Below are 23960 nucleotides of genomic sequence, written 5' to 3' on the forward strand. Positions count from 1 at the left end.
CTCAAGATCTCTTTTGGTGACTAATTGCATGCTATAGTTTTTCCATCCTTTCGCTTTCAGTCTACTTGTGACTTTAAATTTAAGGTGAGTCTCTTATAAACAGCATATAGTTGGGTCATGCTTTTTTTTTTTTTTTTTTTTTAATACATTTTGCCAGTCTTTGCCTTTGACTGGAGAGTTTAATCCTTTTACACTTAAAGTAACTACTGATAATGCAGGACTCTCTTTTGCCCTGTTGCTATGTGGTTTATGTAAATAATATACCTCTTTGTTCCCAATTCATCAATTACTGCCTAGTTTTATATTTAGTTGATCATATAGAGTGAGTCATTTAGAATTCCTTCTCATTTCTTTCTGTATATTTTTTTTAGATATTTTCTTTGTGGTTATCAAAAAAATTGACAGGTGATATATGGCTGACAGGGAGCTATACAGGGCATATGTCCAGGGTGCATGGTAATGTTTGGATATACTCATAATGGCAACAGTTAAAAACAACAGCTGGGGGGGTACTGGGTTACTGGCTGGGGGTGCTCTGTCATGGTCCCTAGGGGAGCAGCGGCAGTCCCCCAGGTGCAGCGGCAAGGACCCGGAAGGAATGAGGGTCCAACAGTGAGCCCCTGATACTAATGACTATGCTTGTGAGCCTATATGCCTGAAATAAGAACAAGGCCTAGAGCAGCACTGTGCCTGGGAATTTCCTCCTGACAGCCTTCATGTTACTCAAATGTGGCCAGTCTCGAAGCCAAACTCAGCATGTAAATGCAATGCCTTTCCCCCAGCGTGGAAAAGGCTTACTTTTTACATGATAAATTTATGACATTCTTGTTTGATTTGATATCAATAATTTCAATAGCACACACATACTATGTTCCTATATCCCTGTGCACCCCCTTATGTTGTTCTTTTCACAATGACAACACATCTTTATACATTGAGTTCCCAAACCACAGGTTTAACATTACATTTTATGTATTTGCATTTTAGAAGTAAAATGCAAATACATATATATATATATATATTTTTAAAGATTTATTTATTTCTCTCCCCCCCCGCCCCAGTTGTCTACTCTCTATGTCCATTTGCTGCGTGTTTTGTCCACTTCTGTTGTTGTCAGCGGCACGGGAATCAGTGTCTCTTTATTGTTGCATCATCTTGCTGCATCAGCTCTCTGTATGTGCAGCGCCATTCCTGGGCAGGCTGCACTTTCATGCTGGGTAGCTCTCCTTAGGGGGTGCATTCTGTGCGCATGGGGCTCCCCTATGTGGGGGACACCCTGGCGTGGCACGGCACTCCTTGCGTGCATCAGCACTCTGCATGGGCCAGCTCCACACAGGTCAAGGGGGCCCACGGTTTGAACCATGGACCTCCCAAGTGGTAGACAGATGCCCTATCCACTGGGCCTAGTCCGCTTCCCCATATATATTTTTAACAACCGAAAATACAATGGTACTGGCATTTATATTTACCCATGTAATGATCTCTGGTAGAGGTGATTATACCCACTATTATTTTTTTTAAGATGTATTTATTTATTTATTTCTCTCCCCTTCCCCCTCCCCCCCCAGTTTTCTGTTCTCTGTGTCTATTTGCTGCATCTTCTTCTTTGTCTGCTTCTGTTGTTGTCAGTAGCACAGGAATCTGTATTTCTTTTGGTTGCGTCGTCTTGTTGTGTCATCTCTCCGTGTGTGCGGCGCCATTCTTGGGCAGGCTGCACTTTCTTTCATGCTGGGTGGCTCTCCTTACGGGGCGCACTCTTTGTGCGTGGGGCTCCCCTACGTGGGGGACACCCTTGCGTGGCAGGGCACTCCTTGCACGCATCAGCACTGTGCATGGGCCAGCTCCACATGGGTCAAGGAGGCCCTGGGTATACCCCCTATTATTAATACAGTACTTTCTTTGACATTGACAGAAGAATATTACAATATTGCTGTTAACTATAGACCATAAGTTACATTAATTATATTTTTTCCAAGCATCACCATATTCTACCACCTTATAATAGTGATGAACATTTGTTCCAGTTCATAGAAGAACATTTCTGTATTTGTACTATTAACCACAATCCTTATCCGGTTCTGGATTTACTATGTTATTAAGTCCCTATATTATTCTCTAGCTTTCTTTCAATTGGCATCTATATCCCTTGACTACCCCTTCTGCCACAATCCCATTTATATACCATTTGTGTTCGTTTTACTCACTATAATGTGTTACCATCAACTCTATCCATTTCCACACTTTTATAGTCAAGCTAATAAAAAATTCTACATACATTAAGCATCAGTACCACTTCTCAGCCCTCATCCTATCTCCTGGTAACTTGTATTCTAGGTTTTAACTCCATGTGTTTATCCTTCTTATTTAGTTGAAATTAGTGAGACCATACAATATTTGTCTGGTGTCTGGCTTATTTCACTCAGAATAATATCTTCACGGTTAATCCATGTTATCATATGTATCCAAATTTCATTTCTTCTTACAGTTGCATAATACTCCATTGTATGTATATACCAAATTTTCTTTATCCATTCATCAGTTGATGGGCACTTGGGTTGTTTCCATCTTTTGGGAAATGTGAATAATTTTGCTATGTATATCGGGGTGCAAATGTCTGTACGTGTTACTGCTTTCGGTTCTTCTGGATATATTCCTAGTAGAGGGATTGCCTTTTCACCTTCTTGATGAAGTCCTTTGAATCACAAAAGTGTTTAAGTTTGAGGAGGTCCCATTTATCCATTTTTTCTTTCATTTTTTTGTGCTTTCAGTGTTTAAGAATCCACCACTTACTGGCAGGTCTTGAAGATGTTTCCCTACATTTTCTTCTAGGAGCTTTATGGCTCTACCTTTATATTTAGGTCTTTGATCCATTTTGAATTATTTTTTGTATAAGGTGTGAGTTAGGGATCCTTTTTCTTTCTTTTGGGTATGGATATCCAGTTCTCCCAGTACCATTTGTTGTTCTTCCCCAGCTGGGTTGGCTTGATGGCCTTGTCAAAAATCCCTTGACCATACATGTGAGAGTCTGTTTCTCAACCATCAATTTGATTCCATTGGTCTATATGTTTATCTTTATGCCAGTATCATGCCTTCTTTTTTTTTTTTTTTAACACTATAGCTAAATAATACAATGTAAAGTCCAGAAGTGAGAGTCTTCCAACTTCATTCTTCCTTTTAAAGATGTTTCTGGCTATTTGGGGCATCTTACCCTTCCAAAAAAAATTGATAATTGTGTTTTCCATTACTTTAAAAAATGCCAGTGGAATTTTTATTGGAATTGCATTCAATCTGTAGAATTGACATCTTAACAATATTTGGTCTTCCAATCCATGAACACAGAATGTTCTTCCATTATTTGGTCTTATTTGATTTCTTTTAGCAATGCATTGTAGTTTTCAGAATACAAGCACTTTACATCCTTGGTTAAGTTTATTCCTAAATATTTGATTCTTTTAATCACTATTGTAAATGGATGTTTTTCTGACTTTCTCCTCAGATTTTCATTGCTAATGCATGGAACACTACTGATTTTTGCATATTAATCTTGTATCCTGCCACTCTGCTGAACTCATTTATTAGCTCTATTAGCTTTGTTGTAGTTTTTTTTTTTTGAGACTTTCTAGGTATAGTATCATACCATCTGTGAAAAGTGAAAGTTTTACTTCTTCCTTTCCAATTTGGATGCCTTTTATTTCTTTTTCTTGCTTGATTTCTCTCTAGAACCTCTAGCACTATATTGAACAAGGGTGGTGAAAGTGGGAAACATTTTCTTGTTCCCAGTCTCAATAGGAAAGCTTTCAGTCTTTCACTATTTAGTTAAAAATGTTCACTATAGGTTGTTCATATATGGCCCTTATCATTTTGAGAAAGTTTTCCTATTCAATTCCTATTTTTTGGAGTATTTTTATCAAGAAAGGATGCTGCATTTTGTTAAATGCCTTTTCTGCATCAATTGAAATGATCATGTGATTTTTCTTCTTTATTAATGGTATTACATGATTTTCTTGTGTTGAACCACCCTTACATGCCTGGGATAAAATCCACTTGATCATGATGAGTAATTCTTTTACTGTGTTGTTGAAATCCGTTATTGAGTATTTTCTTGAGGATTTTTGCATCCATATTTATTAGGGAAATGAGTCTGTAATTTTCTTTTTTCATAATATCTTTACCTGGCTTTGGTATTAGGGTGAAAATTGGCTTCATAGAATGAATATGGTAGAGTTTCTGCTTGCTTAATTTTTTTGGAAGAGTTTGAGTAGGTTGTTTGTACATTCCTAGGAGTTTTTCCACTTCATCTACATTGTCTAGTTTGTTAGTGTACTGTTGTTCATAGTATCCTCTTATGATCTATTTCTATTGTGTCAGTGGTAATGTCCCTCCTTGCATTTGTGATTTTATTTATTCACATCTTCTTTCTTTTTTTCTTGGTCAGTTCAGCTAAGGGTTTGTTGATTTTATTGATCTTCTCAAAGAACCAACCTTTAGTTTTGTTAATTCTATTTTTTTTTTTTTTGTAGTTGTTGTTCTCAATTTCACTTATTTTTGCTCTGATCTTTGTTATTTCATTCTTTCTACTTGCTTTGGAATGTTTGTTTTTCTTTTTCTCCAGCTGTGTATTTAAGTAATTGGTTTTATCTTTCTTCTTCTTTTTTTAATGTAAGCACTGAGGGCTTTAAATTTCCCTCTCAGCACTGTTTTTTCTTGCTACTCATAGATTCTGGTATGTTGTGTTCTCTTTTTCATTCATCTCAAGATATTTATTGGTTTCTCTCAGTTTTTCTTCTTTGACCCACTGGTTATTCAAGAGTGTGTTGTTTAATCTCCATATATTAGTGATTTTTCATGTTTTCTGCCTGTTGATTTCCAGTTTTACTTCATTATGATCAGAGAAAGCATTTTGTATAATTTCCATCTTGTTAAATTTATTGAGATCTGTTTTGTTACCCAACATATGGTCTGTCCTGGAGAAAGATCCATGAGCATTTGAAAAGAATATATATCCTGCTGTTTTGGGGGGCAATGTTCTATATATATCTATTAGATTCAGTTCATTTATCTTATGTTCTGTATATGTCTGTTAGGTTTAGTTCATTTATCTTATTATTTAAGCTGTTTCTTATTGTTCCTCTACCCAGAGTTTCTATCCAATGATGAGAGTGGTGTATTGAAGTCTCCCAACTATTATTTAGAGACATCTATTTCTCCCTTCAGTTTTCCCAGTGTTTGCCTCATGTAATTTGGGGCTTCCTGGTTAGGCACATTTATGATTGTTATTTCTTCCTCAGGAATTGCCCCTTTTAACGTATAATGTTCTTCCTTGTGTCTAATAACAGCTTTGCTTTTAAATTATATTTCATCCAATTTTGTTGTTTTTGTTACTGCATGCGTGGAATATATTTTTCTAGTCTTCCACTTTCAATATGTTTGTATCCTTGGGTCTGAGGTGAGTCTCTTGTAGACAGTATATAGATGGTTCATATTTTCTTATCCATTCCACCAGTCTGTGTCTCATGATTGGGAAGTTTAATCCATTAACATTCTATGTTATTACTGTAAAGGCAGTTTGTACTTCACTCATTTTTATCTTTGGGCTTTATCTGTCATATATTATTTTCACCACTTTTTTTATACTTTGAGTTACTTTTACTGATATGCCCTTCATTTCTAGATACTCTTCCAAGCCTCTCTTTCCTGTCTTTTCTTTTCAAGCTCTAGCACTCCCTTTAGTATTTCCTGCAAAGCCAGTCTCTTGGCTACTGTTTATCTGTGAATATTCTAAACTCACCCTCGTTTTTTAAAGTCAGTCTTGTAAGATATGAAATTCTTGGCTGGCAGTTATTCTCTTGCAGTATCTTAAATAAATCATTCCACTGCCTTCTTACCTCCATGGTTTCCGATGAGAAATCAGCATCTCATCTTTTTGGGCATCCCTTGTATGTGATGCATCACTTTTCTCTTGCTGCTCTCAGGATTCTCTTAATCTTTGGCATTTGACATTCTGGTTAATATGTGTCTTGGAATAGGTCTATTCAGATTTATTCAGGTGGGGGTATGTTGTGCTTCTTGGATATGTATATCTATGTCCTTCAATAGGGTTGGGAAATTGTTTATCATTGTTTCATCAAATAGTCCCTTCTCTTCCCCCTCTGGAACATCTATGACACATAATGCTTGCACATCTCTTGCCATCATTTAGTTCCTTGAGACCCTGTTCAATTTTTTCCATTCTTTTTTTAATCCATTCTTTTGTATATTCACTTTCAGAGGTCATGTCTTCAAACTCACTAATCCTTTTTTCTGTCTCCTCAAATCTGCTGTTAAATGCCTTCAGTGTTTTTGTTTTTAGTACTTGGACTGGGGATTCAACCCAGGACCTCATACGTAGGAAGCTAGTGCTCAATTACTGAGCTATATCACCTTTCCTGAGGTTTTTTTTTCCTTCATCTTTTTGCTGTTTAGGAGGTACTGGGAACAGAACCCAGGACCTCCCATGTGGGAAGTAGGCACTCAACTGCTTGCACCACATCTGCTTCCTTCAGTGTTTTTTAAATTGCATTTTGACTTTCTTTCCCATAAGACATGCTATTTTCCTATGTATACTTTCAAATTCTTCTTTGTGCTCATCCAATGTCTTCTTAATATTCTTAATCTCTTTAGCCATCTCAGTGAATTTTTTAAAGAGATTTGTTTGAACATCTATGATTAGTTATCTCAACTCCTTTATGTCATCCAGAGCCTTAGCTTGTTCCTTTGACTGGGCTATATCTTCCTGTTTCTTGGTATGGATTGTAATTTTTTGTTGGTGTCTTGGCATCTGATTTATTATATGTATTTATTCTGGGCCCAGATTTTCTCTTTAGTCTAGAGCTTTCTAATTGATTGGCTTTGTGCTACAGACCCTCTTTGATTTATGGTTCAACTTAATTTGCAACTTTATAGTGGCTCATGTATAGCCAATCTGAAAAATTTTCAGCCCTTTTTCATCTGTTTTTTTGCCCTTTCTTCCTTGCTAGTTCCTGAGTAGGAGCTAAGGTTAGAGTTGATACTGTAAGCTGTGGAGGCAGAGGCTGCCCACATTGCCCCAGAAATTGATGATGCTTCTCCCACCTTTCTCCCCTGCCAGGTGTAGGGACAGAGCTGCAGCTGTGTGCAGTAATACAAGCCATGCAGGCCAAGGTATCTGTAGTTGCCTGGAGAGACTGAAGAAGCTCCATACCCTTTCCTCCCCTGCCAAGAGCAGGAATAGAGCTGCAGGATTGGGCAGGGGAGCCACAGGAGTTCAATAATCCAGTTGTGTGGGCCAAAAGCTATAGTTGACTGGAGAGGCCGGTGCATGTCCCCCCAGCTTCCTCCCTGCCAGAAGAGGGCTGGAGTAGAAGCTATGGCTGCAATCCCATCTGTGTGGAAAGAAGCCAGTCCCTACTGTCACTGTGATTTTCAACCAGCCCCACTTCCCCTCATGCTGGGAATGGAGTTAAAATGGAGGCTACCAGTCTCTTTCTGACTTGGACAGGTTCAAGTATTAGCTGTTATTAGGATTAGATTTTAGCTAGCTGAATATACTAATCAGTAGCTGAAGTCAGTGCCTGACCATCTCTTTCTCCACCATTTTTGGAAAATGTAGCATCCAACTCCAGCTGGGGAATAGCTCTTGAGGTGGCTTGTGCCACCAATGGGGATGGGCACTGGCCTCCATGGTATGGAGTGCTCTACTTACCAATCTTCATTGCAGATGGTTCTTCCAAGGATGTTGCATGATGTGCTGCTAGTCTCCTGAGCCTTTTAAACAGTTGATTTAGATAGCTCTGGGTGATTACTAACTGCACTGTAAGAAGAGTTGATTCTTGGAGCTTCTTACTCTGCCACCATCTTGTCTCTTTTTTTTTCACAAAGGACTTAACATTTTAGTTATTGCGATTTTCAGCTCCAGTAATTTTTTTCTTTCCTTTTAATGGTTTGTATCTTTTTAATGAAGTTCTCATTTCCTTATATATTATTTTCCTCATTTCCTTTAGTTATTTTTATGTGTTTTCCTTTAGCTCTTTGTGCATATTTAATACAGTTTTCAAAATGTATCTGGTATGTTAAAATTTGCCTTCCTCATTGATGGTTTCTGTTGCTTTATTTTGTTCCTTTGAGTGGGCTGTCATCCCTATTTCTCTGTAAGGCATGTGTTTTTTTTTCTGCAAAGTGGGACACTTGAATATATTTAATGTGTTAACTCTGGAATTTTGTCACTGAAGTATCTGTTGCTTAAGCTTGTATCCAGTTAGTGTTATGATAGAGATTTCCTTGAATATAAGGAGCTAACTGTGATGGTTTGAAGTTGAATGGACCCTGATAAGTATGTTATTAAAGTTATTCTATTCCTGTGTGTGTGCATCCATTGTATGTAAGCTCTTTTGATATGTAGGATCTTAAGACGTGACCCACCTCATTCAGGGGGGCATCTTAGTTCTTTTACTGGAGTACTTTATAAATGAAGGACTAAAAAGCCACAAACAGAAAATAGTCTCAGAGACAGTAAGATGGGGAAGCAGATTTGGCTCAACTGATAGAGTGTCCACCTACCATATGGGAGGTCCAGTGTTCAAACCCAGGGCTTCCTGACCTGTGTGGTGAGCTGGCCCATGCACAGTGCTGATGCACACAAGGAGTGCTGTGCCGTGCGGGGGTGTTCCCCATGTAGGAGAGCCCCACGCATAAGAAGTGCACCCTGCAAGGAGAACCGCTCCACGCAAAAAAGGTGCAGCCTGCCCAGGAGTGGCCTGCACACACAGAGAGCTGATGCAGCAAGATGATGCAACAAAAAGAGACACAGATTCCTGGTGCCACTGACAAGAATGCAAGTGGACACAGAAGAACACACAGGGAATGGACACAGAGCAGACAATGGGGGGGGGGGAGGGGGGATTTGGAAGAGGAGGAAAATAAATAAAAAATAAATCTTAAAAAAAGAAATAAAGTAAGATGATAAACTAAAGAAAATTTGGGGAAAATCCCAAACCCTAATATGCTCAGTACTCTGATACTGATGTATTTACTTCTAATCTTTTTATAAGCATCTTTTGTTTAAACGTTGTCTATATTAAATTTTTATCTTCTGATTTTTCATTTATTATATCATAAGAATTTTCCCACATTATTATCTAGTTTTCATAGCACCTAATAATAATGAGGATGTGGTTTATTGCTATGCTTATGTAAGGCTGATGAAAATTTGGTAGGATGCTTTTCAATGGTTGTCAATACATTTTAAGAGCCATAGTTCTTGTCTTTTGATTAATACTAGCAATTCTGTTCATAGGAATTTATCCTATAAAAATAATTTTCAATTTGAGAAATGTATATAACTGTTTTTTTTGAAGTTATGTTAAATAGAAAAACATTCAATTTGAGGACCAATAAATAGTTCTTAGCTAAATCACTGCTGTGTTTCAAGGTTAATTCCTGTACCCCAAGATTTTTTGTTTTGGTAAAGTTCCTGCTTGGCACTGATTCCTGGTCAAGGCATGAAATATACTGAATAAAATAGTGTTGTTTTGTAACCACAGGTCCGAGGACTTTCAGAGCAGTCTGTACCAGCTTGTCAGCATTATTTATTGATAATAATGAGATTGATGATTTGTACCTGATCTCCTTGAGACCCCCCAGAAAACTGCTGTTGAGGCTGGTTACATAGCAGGAATATGCTTATATGACTGTTAGAATTCGAAAGTCAAACCAAAACCAAACCAAAGAAATCAACAACGCCACACTTAGACTATTTTGGGCTCCTTGGTTTTAAGGTATTCTCTACACACATTGGGCTTCCTGGTCTGAGAGCAAAAGCATATCCAGTCATACCCTTTACAAAGAGAGGATGGTTTGAACTCTTGCTTGACCTATTTTGACCCCTTGCTGGAAGACAACGTTAGCTGTGATGCATATCCTTACTTTAATGCTGTTGGTATATTGTGTCCTTTTCCTGTAATAAACTATAGATTTGTAAGCATTGCCATTTTGGGTTCTGTTAGTCTTCTTTAACAATTGAAACCTGTTTAAATGTCATTATTAATACAAGGGCATATCAAGTTTATGAAATATTATGGGTTCAATTGTGTCCCCCAAAAGATATTTTGAAGTTGTAACCTCCAAAACCTCAGAATATGACTTTATTTGGAAATAGGGTCATTGCAGATGTAATTAGTTTAGTTAAGATGAGGTCATATTGGAATAGGGTAGGCCCTTAACCTAATATGACTGGTGTCCTTATAAGAGACACAGACAGAAGGAAGGCTGCCATATGAAGATGGAGGCAGAGATTGGAGTCATGCATTTAAAAGCCAAGGATTGTCAACAAACACCAGAAACTAAAAGAGGCAAGGAAGGCTACTCCTCTATAGGTTCCAGAGCAAGTATGGCCCTGCCAATGCCTTGATGTCAGACTTCTAGCCTCCAGAATAGAGAGACAATAAATAGCTGTTCTTTTAGGCTACCCAGTTTATGGTAATTTGTTACATCAGCCTTAGGAAAATAATATAAAAAAAAATTTTTTTTTTTACAAAAGTAGACAAATTCAAAGATTGTAGCAAGAAAGCACAATGCTTATGTCAAGATATTAAAAGAAAGAGAATACAAAATTTTATCTAAGCTATGATAGTAAAAGTCATAAAATTATGTTTATGCACAGAGACAGTGAACATGGGATGGATTCTGGGTAATTTTTCTTTCATTCAAAAATTTGCATTGTTGTTTCATTATTATTTGTAAAATGAAAATATTTTTAGCTGCCTCAAGATCAAATGTCATTTTACCTTTGGACACTGTTAGTTATCTAATATTATATATATGTATTTATATGTATATATATACACACGCACATAATATATACAAATATAAGTATATTATATGTTAGTAATATTCAGTGTTGATTCATTTGGGAATCATTGTGGCATTTTTATATATGTGTAGATCTAGTACTTCAGTCCTTCTCCTTCCATAAGTAGTACCATAAATGTGGGAAGAGTACTTTATAGGTTATCAGAGGATTGAGTTCTAGTCTTAGATCTGTTAGCCTCATGAATGGAGCCAAGCACATTCCTTTTCCATGGTTTCTACATTTCTCAATGAAGATAATGAATACCAATAACTCTTTAAAAAGTATTCTTTGCTATCAAGCAATAAACAATGGTTTTAAATCATTATCAATACCATCATCATGCCACCATCATGTAGGCCGATAGGTAAGAACATAAGAGAATAAGAAATCTCAACCTATATAAGGAATAGAGAGCAGAAGACTGCAAAGCTGGGAGCAGAGAGGTGAGCCGTGCAGAAAGAACTAAAAATAATGAAAATAAATATTAATAATAGCCCTTACTGGGTGGAAGACACTGTTCTAAGTGCCTTATATATATTAACTCATTTAGTCCTCACAACAACGTTATGAAACAAGCACTGCTATTTTTGCCCATTTTAAAGATGAGGGGTTTGAGTCACAGAAAAGCTACATAATTTTTCTAAGGTTACACAGCTAGTTTCTAGCAGAGCCAGGATTTGTATCCAGGCAGTGTTACTCTAGAGTCCACACTCTGAACTTAATATGCTACACTCCGGAGAGGAGAAGAGTGGGAGGGAATATAGTAGAATGATGAGCAGGAAGTGAAAGAAAGAGCAGGAAGTTCAGAAGCAAATTTTTACTGAACACCTACTATATAACCAGGGGCTGTGGATAAAAAAATGAATAAGACCATGGCCCATACCGTTGAAGAGTCTACAGTCTGGTGAGGAAGGCAGGTAGTAAAGTACATTATTTAAAAACAACATAGCAAATTCTGAAATAATTACTGAGAGGCATACACAAAGGACTATAGGAACAAAAAGAATGGGTACCTCACCCAGGAAAGGCTGGGCATGTCAACAAAGACTTCTTCATGGAGGTGACTCCTAATCTGAAAATAATGAGTTAAAATAAAGATTTGATATGTAGAGAGGGTGGTCAGGCTGAGGAAGGTGTGTGAGGAGAAAAAAGCCTGAAGACAAGTGAGTAAGGTCTATTTAGGGGAAAACAAGAAATTAAATATCACTGGAGCTCAGTAAAGTTTAGTGTCCTTTTCCCTCACTCTTTTGGGAAGAAATTGAGCCCCACATCTCTCTAGGCAGAACTCTATGGTTAGAACTTCTGGGAAAAAAAGAAACCTATGTGGACTCTTTTAAAGGGTTGCTTCAGTGAGCATCCCCCTGCTTGCCCTGGAGCTGACTGAGTAGGAAGCAGCTACTCAACACAGTTTTCTTCCCAAGGGAACTGTTGCTTTTTGTTTTTTTTTACCTCACGTGGATATCAAGCTGCTTCAAAAATTGCCCATATTCTTCACAAAGGGCTTCCTTCTCTTGCCGTAACCCAGACAGCTTCTCTGACAATTCCTGGTTACTCTTGAGGTGCTGAAAAACATTTTTAAAAAAATGAGTATTCTGTGCTGGCAAAGGTATGACAATTGAGGAGGATTAAATTGATAAAGCCTTTCTGCTAAAAAAGCAAACTCATGTGTATTAACAGCTTTAAAACAGTTCATACTTTCTGCAAATCTAGTCTAACAACATAACTTAAAATACAGAAGCCTCATGCACCAAATGGTCAAAATAGTGAACATACAGCACAAAGGAATGGTTTAATTTGTTATGACACATACTCATTTATAATTTGCAAAGGATTAAAAAAGGTGGGTGTCCACAGCCTCACCAACACATAGTTTACACACTTATGATCACTTCCATTTCCCACCTCCATTGCAGAACTTGAGAGGCAGAGAAAAGGGAGAAAAAATGGAGAAAGCTTAAGACAAATTACCTTTTCCATATGGTAGAATCGGGTTAAGAGCATAGCTTGCTGGAAGTCTGTGAGCACAAGTGCATGGTGAGGAAGAACAATGGGATGGCGGTGAGGAAATATGAGTGGAGAATTTCTAGGACTTTGGAAATGAGAGTCTCCAGAGGATTGTGAGAAAGTAGAGAATTGAGGAGAAGAAAGATTTTAGTGAATGCTGTTGTGATGGTGTGCTTTTGGATCTCTTTTTTGTATTTGTTTATTTTAGAATTAGCAGCAAAATATGTTTTTATAAATAATTGATTAATCCAACAAACATTTGTTGGGTATCTATAGGCCAGGTACTGTTCCAGGTACTGGAGATATGGTGGTAAGCAAGACAAGAACTTGATTCCAGCATGTTTTCTCTTATACCAGAGAAAGAAAAGTTAAGGGCACAGGCCTGTATTCAGTCCCACTTTCATCCCTATTAGCTGTTGTAACTTTGTAATTCAATTATTCTATATCAGTTTCCTCATGTAGAATATAAGGCTAATAATGTAAAATAAGTAAAATATGTTTTCCCTTCTAAGGTGGTTGTGAGGATTAAATAGCATACTGTATGAATGCCAAATATTGTCAGTTAGTACTCATCCCCACCTTTCTGATATATCACCTAAATGACAGGGGCTGGAAGCTTAAAAACTGTATTTCTAAGCCTTCCTGCCTGAAGTATTCCACCTTAGATTCTGCCAGTAAGAGTTGTTTGTGCAAGACAGAAGAAAAAAAAGCATTTTTCTATTCCAGTAGTGGCAGATAGAACTGAGGTCAAAGGCAAACATGACACTTAGAGTGTCTGTAGATTCTGAGATCACAGTAGCTGCCTATAATTCCTACACTTTCAGATTTTCTGAAAGTCATCAGTTTTTTCCCTTGACTTTTGCCATCCCCAGCTTTTCCAATGGTTTTATTAGCATCTGATTCCCTATTTTAAAAATCATCCAGTTTTAAGTACATAAAGTAGAAACTGTTTTCCTGACCTAACACTGACTGATAAAATATCTGGTTCCAGAAATGGCTCCAATGAACAGATCTTCAAAGATGGGACTCTGGGATTGGTTATCTGACCTGGTTAGATTTGAAGGCAATATGATATTGTCACCAGTACTCATGTCATGGCAAAAGGGTTAAATGATTAAATTAAATTATCATTTATAGTTGCTTGAGATGAAGTGCTTCGGGAGACCAAGTGACTGGTACAAAGAATGTTGTAGTGGAACTGAGACATCCAAAGAATGTGGCTTGCCACATTTGACTATGTTAATGCACTTATGAGTACCTCCTTGGCCTGGGGATCAGAGGAAAGCAATAGATAAGGTAAAATAAAGAGCTGTAAGTAAAAGGTGCATTATTATGTTGTCCCAAATACATATGTGAGAGATCTTTTCTCTTTGAAAGAAAGACCCCAAGGCCTCCACTGCACTTTTATTTGAATGTAATATTTGGGACAATTTTCCAAAAGGGTCAACATTTCCCAATTTAATCTGAGGTCATAATAGAACATCACCAAAACAGAATTTGGGATTTCAGTTTCTCACCCTTATCATTGAGACTACTGCCTCTCATCGTCAGTATTTATTGAGCATTTACAGTGTACTAGGCACAATAGAACATACAGAAAACATTGTCCCTACATTCTAAGAGGAAAAAAATACAACTCTTTTAAAATGGTATTTTTGTTTGGTGTTTTCCGCAAGGTACTGAGGAAATAGTCTGTAGGGTGAACTTTGGTTATAACTTAGTCCCATCATTATTTAGAGACTAGAGGAAAAGGAAGGACTTAAGGTAGACAATTGCAGGCCATTCAAGATAGGTAGTGCTTAAAGGGAGATAAACTTAAGCTCATCAACTAAGAAGAGATTTGCTGCAGTAAATAGGATAAGGAAAATAGTTTGTGGGATACAAGCCAAGGAAGTAGGATAGTATCATATTAAGTGGAGCCAGAAAGATCATGTGACCTTTTTCCAAGTACATGGTTACCAAGTAGGAATGGTTGGTGACCAGACAGAAGAAGACTAAAGAAAGGAAGGTAATCCCGTGCACCTGACAAATAGAAAGAATAAAGGATCAAAATCGAAGGCAGCCTACAAGAGTATCAAGAAATTATTAAAAACCAAAAGTGGAAGCACAAAACTTACAGTTAATGTTACCCAACATCACGATGGGCCAAGAACATTGTGACTTGTGGCTTCCTAAATTAGAAAATACCATATACCCATTTAAATGTTCCATTCATCCAATTGACTGTACCCCCTCAATGGAAACTTTATTTTTTGGGAGGGTTGGGGGGTGCGGGGGAGAAGGGTGAGAAAGGAGAATGGGGCATGGTTGGGAACAGTAGTTACATGAGTAGTATTTTTGTTATGATAAACTTTATAATTTAGAATTGGTAAAAGCCCATTAGTGGTCAAAAGGGAATAAGGAATAAATTTCCAAAAATGTATGGTTTCTTTTAGAGAAGTTTCAGAACCAAAAGACTGATTTACATGAAAAGCTGTAAAGAAAGTAGTTGAAAAATCCAATCATAACTCTTTTATTCCACTTATATCAACTTAATATATGTTTCTTAGCAATTATGCTTGACTTGTTCATGAAAACTTCATAAGACATTAAACAAAGCTAGCCATCATCAAATTATTTCCCTGTTAACTGTTTTTACAGCACATGCATGTTAGGCAAATAATAAAAAATTCACAAAAACAAAAAAAAAACCCAAAATTTAAATACATCGATTTTTTTGTTTTGTTTTACTGCTGTGCTGATATACATGAAGTAATGGATATCAAGCAAATCATTTTTACTGCATTGTTCCTTGTACATTTGTTCTTTGGTTGCTTGAAACATTTAAACACAAGTAAAATGAGTGTAGCAAAAATAATAAAGCAAACAACAGGTAACTTTACAAATAATGGACTATGAATTATTTATGCCCATCTCCAGAGTAAATTGGGTCACAACTTCGTCTAAAAGAAACACTTCTGCAGCTATAATCAAAGGTGCGCACATTGAAATTATATATTCCATTGATACACATGGTTCAACATATAATATCCACAGGATATATCTATTTCTACCACAGCCTTGAAAGTACTCCAAACCTTAAAGTACCAGCAATAACTACACTTGTGACTGGAACCAATTATCCCTTTTATCCCTCATCAGGACAAACCAATATGCAGGCAGTTTTCTTTGCTTAGACATGGAAGCAGTTTTAACACTGACCCTTGTGAAGCCACAATGCATCCAAAGGACTATGCCAAACATTTATAACCCAGGTAAAAGCTTCACATCCCCATATTGGTCACCTTAAGATGAAAACAGGTAACTTCCTAAATGTTAAGTGGCTCTACTCCTGTAATATTAAACTTGAAAATCACATGGGAAATACAGAAATTCAAATAGAAGTAACATAAGCCACCTGTTATAAACTGTAAACAAAGAAACTACTGATAGGACAGCATGGATGACAAATGGTTTACTGTGTAAATTTTAGAATAAGGCAGACAAAAGTTGGAAGGCTGGTTAATTTTTCCCCTCTTCCTGCTTCAGCTTCATCTCCTTGGGTATCTGATGTCCACAATGTCAAGTTGTCTCTTAGTAATTCCATTATTAGCATGCTGTCTTTGCATAACTCTTCATTTAATGTATCAAGTTCAGTAATGGCTTCATCAAAAACTGTCTTTGCAAGAGAGAATTTCTCTGAGGAGTTCAGAATCTCATAGAACATGGAAGAGTTAGGGGCCAGACACAATCTGATAGGATGTGTTGGTTGCATTTCCTTTTTGCTGATGTCACATGCCTCTTGGTATGCTTATTGTGACTGATCCACAACCCCTTTCTCGTCATCACCAGTAGCAACCTCAGCCATGGAAGATAGTAGTCTCCTTTCATTTTCAAATAGAAGACTTTGCTTGTAAGGCACTGGGGATCAAAAACTTTTCCAAAAGAGACATACATCATTGAAGATATCTCCTAGCTCGATCCCAATTTTCTCTGTATTCTTTAGCCATCTGCTGTTTTTTCTCAGTACTTTCCATCTACTGCTCAAAACTTGAGATAACCAAGATGACCTAAGAGCTCCTACAACATTTTTATAAGCAACTGAGAGAAGATTCCTCTCCTCATTAGATAATTCAGCTCTTTGCTCTGTTACAGACTCCATGCCGGCTGCCATGCCATCATATCGCTCAGCCTGCTCTACAGGTTTGGCCTTCTGTACCAGCTCATTTTTATCCATGAATGGATGCTCTGTGTCCAGAGTAGGTGGCAGAAAGATTGGGCTCAGCAATCTCGGGACAGTGGTAATGGCAAGGCTGAGGCTTTAAGTACCATAATGGTTTTTTTTTTTTTTTTTTTTTTTTAGGTACTGAGGCTGGGGATTGAACCTGGGACGTTGTATGTGAGAAGCCGGCAATCAAACACTAAGCTATACACACTCCCCCTTACTGTTTTGATTACTGTGGCTTTGTAATAAGTTTTAAGATTGGGAAGTATGAGTTCTCCAACTTTGTTCTTTCAAAATGGCATTGGCTGTTTGGGGTCCCTCACCCTTCCATATAAATTTGATGATGGCATTTTCCTTTTCTGCAAAGTAGGCTGCTGGAATTTGGACTGGGATTACACTGAGTCTATAAATTGCTTTGGGCAGAATTGACATCTTAACAATATTTATCTTACAATCCATGAAAATGGAATGACCTATTTAATTAGGTCTCCTTTTGATTTCTTTTAGCAGTGTTTTTTAGTTTTCTACCTATAAATCCTTTACATCCTTAGTTGGATATATTCCTAGATATTTGATTATTTTAGTTGCTATTGTAAATAGTATTTTTGCTTGATTTCCTCCTCAGATTGTTCATTACTAGTGTATAGAAACACTTCTGATTTTTGTGTGTTGATTGTACACCCCGCCACATTGCTGAATTCATTTATTTCTAGTAGCTTTGTTGTGGATTTTTCAGGATTACATGGATATAGGATCATGTCCTCTGCAAACAAGGTATGTTTCATTTCTTCCTTTCCAATTTGGATGCCTTTTATATCTTTTTCTTCTCTTATTGCTCTGGTTACAACTTCCAGTACAATGTTGAATAATAGTAGAGAGAGTGAGCATCCCTGTCTTGGTCCTGATCTTAGAGGGAGAGCTTTCAGTTTTTTACCATAAGTAGGATGTTAGCAGTAGGTTTTCCATATATACCCTTTATCATGTTGAGGAAGTTTCTTTCTATTCTTAGTTTTCTAAGTGTGTGTTGTTGTTGTTTTTAAATCAAAGAGGGGTAGCAGATTCTGCCTAATGCTTTTTCTGCATCAATTGAGATGATCATGTGGGGTTTTCCTTCCTTCATTCTGTTAATGAGGTAATTTATATTAACCGATTTTCTTATGTTGACATACCCTTGCATTACTAGGATAAACCCCACATGATTATGGTGTATAATTCTTTTAATGTGCAGTTGGATTCAGTTTGCTAGTATTTTGTTGAGTTTTGCATCTATATGCATTAGGGATACTAGCATGTAATTTTCTTTTCTTGTGGTATCATTATCTGGCTTTACTTTAGAGTGATGTTGGCTTCATAGGATGAGTTGGTGGGTGTTTAAGAAATTCAAGAATCAAGAAAATCAAGACTCAAGAAATTATCAGCTGGGAGAATTGTGGGAAAATCACAATGGGCTAACAGGCAGAGCAGAATGCTCTCACAAAAAAATAGAAAAAGAGCCAAAAGCTGTCAAAGGGACCTGCTTTGTGGATCAGCAGACCAGGACAGGGTTATACGACTCCCAGGAGGGTGGGGGACAGAGAGATGAAAAAGCCAAAAATGAAAAATGTGAGTTACCAGGCTCCTCTGGTGGCTGGGAAGGGCTCCCCTCCCCCACTCCCAAGATATTAAGCTAGGGTAAAACACCTAGCTAACTGCAGCTTAGAGGGGAACAGACATATTTCTCCTTGCCAGCTGTTTCAAGGAAAAATGGGAGGTCAGGGTGCTTTTCTTCAGTGAATTTGGCAAGTAGAGCCTCCTTTGAATCTCCAGTTTGGAGATTCAACACAGGAACACAGGAAAGCAAGACTGAAACAGCCTTGTGGAAAGGTGTACTGACTGGCGCCACCTACTGGTCAGTCCTGAAATTGCATGGACAAAAACTGTTAACGCTCTGTCTCCAACCCCTGCCAGGAAATCTGCACCCCCTTAGTGAGTCACTGGCCTTATTTCAAAAACTTAAACTGGGCAATTTTAAAGACTGAGAATAAGTTGAACCAAATATCAAAGAATAGCTGTGAAAAACAAAGCAATAGGTAAGAAAGAAATTAGCTATCAGAGTAAATTCACCAACATATTCAGATACCCAGATATCAACAAAAAATTACAATACATAGTAGGAAGCAGGAAGAGATGGCCCCGCAAAAAGAACAAACCAAATATCCTGAAGAGATACAGGATTTAATACAATTAATCATTGATAACCACACAATTCTACTAAATCACTTCAAAGAATTTATAGAAAATATGACTAAAGAAATAAAGAATATTAACAAAACACTGGGAGAGGATAAAGAACAAATTGAAAGCCTGAAAAGAAAAGTAACAGATCTTATAGGAATGAAAGACATGATGGATAAGATTAAAAATACATTAGAGGGAAGCGGATGTGGCTCAGCCAGTTGGGTGCCCACCTACCACAAGGGAGTCCTGAGATGGGTTCTCAGTGCCTCCTAAGGAAGATGAGCAAGACAGCGAGTTAACACGATGGGCTGGCATGGCAAGCTGACACAATAAGATGATGCAATGAAGAGACACAAAGAGGAAACACAATGAGAGACACAACAAGCAGGGAGCAGATGTGGCTCAAGCAATTAGGTGCCTCCCTCCCACATGGGAGGTCCTGGGTTTGGTTCCCAGTGCCTCCTAAAAAAGATGCAACTGGCAAATTGTTACTGTGATCAGTATTCTATAATTTTTTTCATACAAAATAAACACTTGCTTTTAATTAAAGAGGATTGGAGAAGAGATATATTTTTGGATACTTTATTTTTCTTTAACCCTTTCTTATTCATATTCTTTAATTAAAATAATCTATCTAAATCAATGATTTAGCATGACTACTATTGAACAAAATTTTGAGTTTTTCTGCTTCATAAAATTATGAGCTGGCAAATTGTTACCTGCCATAATTCATTCCAACAAGATGTGAAGAATTCCCAAGTAAGAATTTAATTAGAAAGAATTATGGCCTAAATGAAATTAAATAACTAAACCAAAAATTTATTTCATTCTTAAAGATTATTATATGGAGTAGTTAAAACTGTAATTATAAAACTTAGAATTATGTTATAATTTCTATTTGAATTTTTATTTATATTTGTAAAAGTTTGTTGGTATGCTATTTATTTTTTATAATTGATTATATTAACTCTAGTGTAGCCTTCTACTCTCTTTTTAAAATTTGTAATTTCTTTCAATCTATTTTTCTGTTTATTTTGAAATTATACGAGAAAGGACTTTTTAACAGCTGAAAAAAGGCCATTGATTATACACTTTAGATAGATCATATGGTATGTGAATATACTGCAATGAAATTGCTTAATAAACAAATAAATAATTGTGCAAGAATAGCCAGAAATAGCAGCTATGCACAACAGGGGAAACAGAGATTGAAATGCAAGGAAGTCTCTTATTTGTCTGTTTTTTGTTTATTATTGTTATTGAAATAGTGAAAATGCTTTAATAATGAGTGAAGTGATGAATACATAGCTATGATTAAACCATTACCACTGATTGTACATTTTGGATAAACTGTATGCTTTATTAGTATGTATCAATAAAATTGATTTGCTTAAAAAAAAAAAAAGAAAATGTCAGCTGCGTTTTCTTGATCCAGCACTTGCACAGTTACTAATGGTCTTTAACTGTTTTGTGTAGTTTTTAGGAAGTGTAATGGCTTTAAGATTCCTCTGACACTTTTGCTTGAAGTGGGTTGAAACAATGGCTGCCCTCAGGGCTGGCCCCCAGCGGTCTGAAATAGTAACTTAAAAGCAGTGATCAATTTTTTAAAAACCAACAAAACTTAGAAAGCTAGGAATTGAAGGAAATTTCCTCACAAAGTGTTAATAAAGTGGGGCTTATATAGGAACTCTGTATTTTCTGCACGATTTTTCTGTAAACCTACTACTTCTGAAATAAAAATTATTTTAAAAAGGGAAATTAACCCCCCTCCAAATAACTGTATTCCTAAGGTATTTTGTTTTCTTATATAAAATATATGCACAAGCCAATCATTTTAAAAGCAGTGATCAGCAATTAGACCACACACCCAAAAGTTTGGAGGACTTCTTTTCATCCCACTCTGGCACCAGCTTCCTGCACCAAGAGTTTGGGCTGCAGTCCCCACTGCTGCCCGTCCAAGGCCAGGGGGTGGGGGATGGTAGCTGCTTTAAGAAGGATGTAATTCACTAGGATTTACCACAGTTTACCAGCCTCTTCCTCTAGCTCTTCTTTGGACGCTACACAGTGTTTCAGTAGACTAATGTAGTTCCAAAATAGTTGATTCAGACAGTTCTTGTCAGTTCAATAGTTGTTTTGGGGAGGAACTGATTCCTGAGGGTTCCTCTTCTGCTACCTTCCCACAATCACTCCCCATATTTCTTATTTCTAGTCATGATATACCACACAAAATTGCTTCTGATCAAGAAAATTACTTTACAGGAAAAAAGTGAAAGAATGGCTCATATACATGAGGTTCATTGTTTTCTTTTTACCATATATCCCATTGTTTAGAAAAAATTAACCTGATAAAACAATTAAATGGGCTTTTGAAGATACAATTATGTTGCTAGGTGACAATACCCTACAGGGATGAGGTACTGTCCCATATCATGATATATAAGCTTCTGACCAGTGATTAAAATATGATACTGTTTATCTCATAGCCAGAATACATGGAAAAGAGTCAAGAGGTAGAAGTGGGAGTGGCTTCTCACACCAATACCCCATTGGTAAAATGTGTGTTATTATTGATGGCTAACTTTGTAATTAAGCTTTTAAAAATGTGTGTGTTTTGCTTCATTTTGTTTTTAGGAGGTACTGGGGATTGACTTTGTAAATGGGAAGCAGGTGCTCAAGCACTTGAGCTACATCCGTTCCCCAATGAGAGCTTGTTTCTTCATTTGTTTGTTAGTTTTAGGAGGTACAGGGGATCTAACTCAGGACCTCGTACATGGAAAGCAGGAGCTCAACCACTTGAGCTATTAATATATCTGCTCCCCTATAATTAAGTTTTAGTTTACAATCTTAAACTTAAATTTATATTGACACTCAATTAGTAGAATTAATTTCATCCCTAAATGATCACAGACACTGATGTTTCATTGTAGGTTGAGTGTTGAGGATTGAGTCATGTCCCACACAAAAGGCATGCTCACGTTCCTTCCTCTGGTCCTGTCAGTGCGAACCCATTTGTAAAGAGAACCTTTGAAGATGTCATTAGTTAAGGTGTGCCCAAACTGAAAGAAGGTGGGTCTTATTCCAATATGGCTCAAGTCCTTATAAGCAAAGGAAATTGGGAATGGAAGAAAAGCCACGAGGAGCAACAAGAAGCTAGAAGTCAACAGAAGCCAGAAGAGAAAGGAGAAGATGCTGTCATGAGCATTGCCATGTGACAGAAAAGCCAAGGAACCAGGGCAGCTTGCAGCCAGTGCCAGAATGCCACTGTCGTCAGGAAGCAAGCAGTGCCTTGCTGATGCCTCGATTTTGAACTTCTCTTAGCCTCAAAACCATGAGCCAATAAATGCTTGTTGCTTACGATAACCCATTGTATGGCATTTGTTCGGCATAGAGGGTAGTGTTTATTTATATGACTGACAGTATATCATATTAGATAGAAACACAATACTTTTCTTGTTGTTTAAAAGATTTTATATGGGTAAAAAGGATTGTATGAAAAAATAAAAATTTAAAAAATTAAAAAAAACAAAAAAGGGATTGTATGGATGCTGAGTATCCAAAGTGGACTGTGCTGGTGCTCAAACAATCCCCACTCTTTTAAGTTTTCTCATGTGCTGCAAGATTTTCCAGACTCCCTTTCTAGTAGGGTTCTAGTTTAATTTCTGCAAATGAGAGGCATTTGCACACTATTTGAGAAGCGTAGAGAAAAAAAATGCCATTACTCTCTTTTAGCACTAAAGGGGAAATGAATGGCAGACAGCATTTGTAGGAGCTTCTGGGGGAGTTCCCGCAAATCCCTCAGTTTGGTATTGCAGGAGGTATCTTCTCTGTTATTTCTGAACTGGATTTATTGAAAGCCTGCAGCAGTTCTTTCTGACCTTCTACTCACCCCGCCCCCGCCCCCGCCCCCACCAGTCCTCTTTTCCAATAGTTTGGTAAGCATATTATTCCCACGGTTAAACCCTTCTTGCTTGAAATACCTAGAGCAGATTCTATTTAACTGGCCGAAACTTGACTGAAACAATGAGTATTAGGCACTCAATAATAATCAGTTACTATTAATTATTATTCAGGTCTATGGGAATAGGAAAATTGAGAAACTTACCAATTACTTTCTTACCTCATCAGATTTTCTTTTTTCATTTTCCAATTGTTTAAGTAGAGCCTCTTGTTGTTGAATCCTGGATTGCTGTTGCGAACTGGTCATTTTCAGTTGATTTTCTTTGTCCTGCAAGATTCTCACTTGCCCTCGTAGCTCATTTACATTCTGATCCAGTTGTTTCCTGAGGGCAATTACTATATATTAAATCACACTGCAAACTGCAATGCTTTGTAAGTGAAATACTTAGACCTAAAACTTTGTATCACTACAAGGGATTTATTTTTGGTTCAATAATGTACGGTGTGCGTTCATAGAGACAAAACAGGGAGCCTCCTTTGTGATAGAGGCCTCTCTTAATTCTCCCCTCTTACTCTTCAAAACAACCCCATCAGGAAGAAATAACTTTCCTTATTTCACAGATGAGGAAGCTGTGGCACAGAGAAGTTTAATTAACTTCCTCAAGGTTGCACAGCCAGGACAAGACAGAGGTAGGGCTCAAGTCCTAAATACCACATTCTAGTCTTCCTCACTGCTTTACATGTTGAGTCCCTTGATCATTTGGGCTCAGTATA

At 37.2% G+C, this 23960-nt stretch overlaps 1 protein-coding gene across 6 annotated transcripts in view; it reads right to left on the reverse strand.

Moving 5' to 3' along the window:
* Window positions 1-23960, reverse strand: part of CCDC30 (coiled-coil domain containing 30) — a 283097-nt gene that overhangs the window by 35767 nt on the left and 223370 nt on the right. For 5 of the 6 annotated variants that reach the window (XM_058303777.2, XM_058303779.2, XM_058303778.2 and 2 more), the window contains 3 exons: window positions 23407-23569; window positions 12314-12426; window positions 11883-11936 (listed from right to left, as the gene is read on the reverse strand). In XM_058303777.2, coding sequence (XP_058159760.1) covers window positions 11883-11936; window positions 12314-12426; window positions 23407-23569 — 330 coding nt within the window. The remainder of the gene's footprint in view (window positions 1-11882; window positions 11937-12313; window positions 12427-23406; window positions 23570-23960) is intronic. The other variant, XM_071217504.1, reaches the window with a different exon arrangement.

This window comes from Dasypus novemcinctus, chromosome 9 (genome assembly GCF_030445035.2).
Source record: "Dasypus novemcinctus isolate mDasNov1 chromosome 9, mDasNov1.1.hap2, whole genome shotgun sequence".
Classification (NCBI taxonomy): Eukaryota; Metazoa; Chordata; class Mammalia; order Cingulata; family Dasypodidae; genus Dasypus; species Dasypus novemcinctus.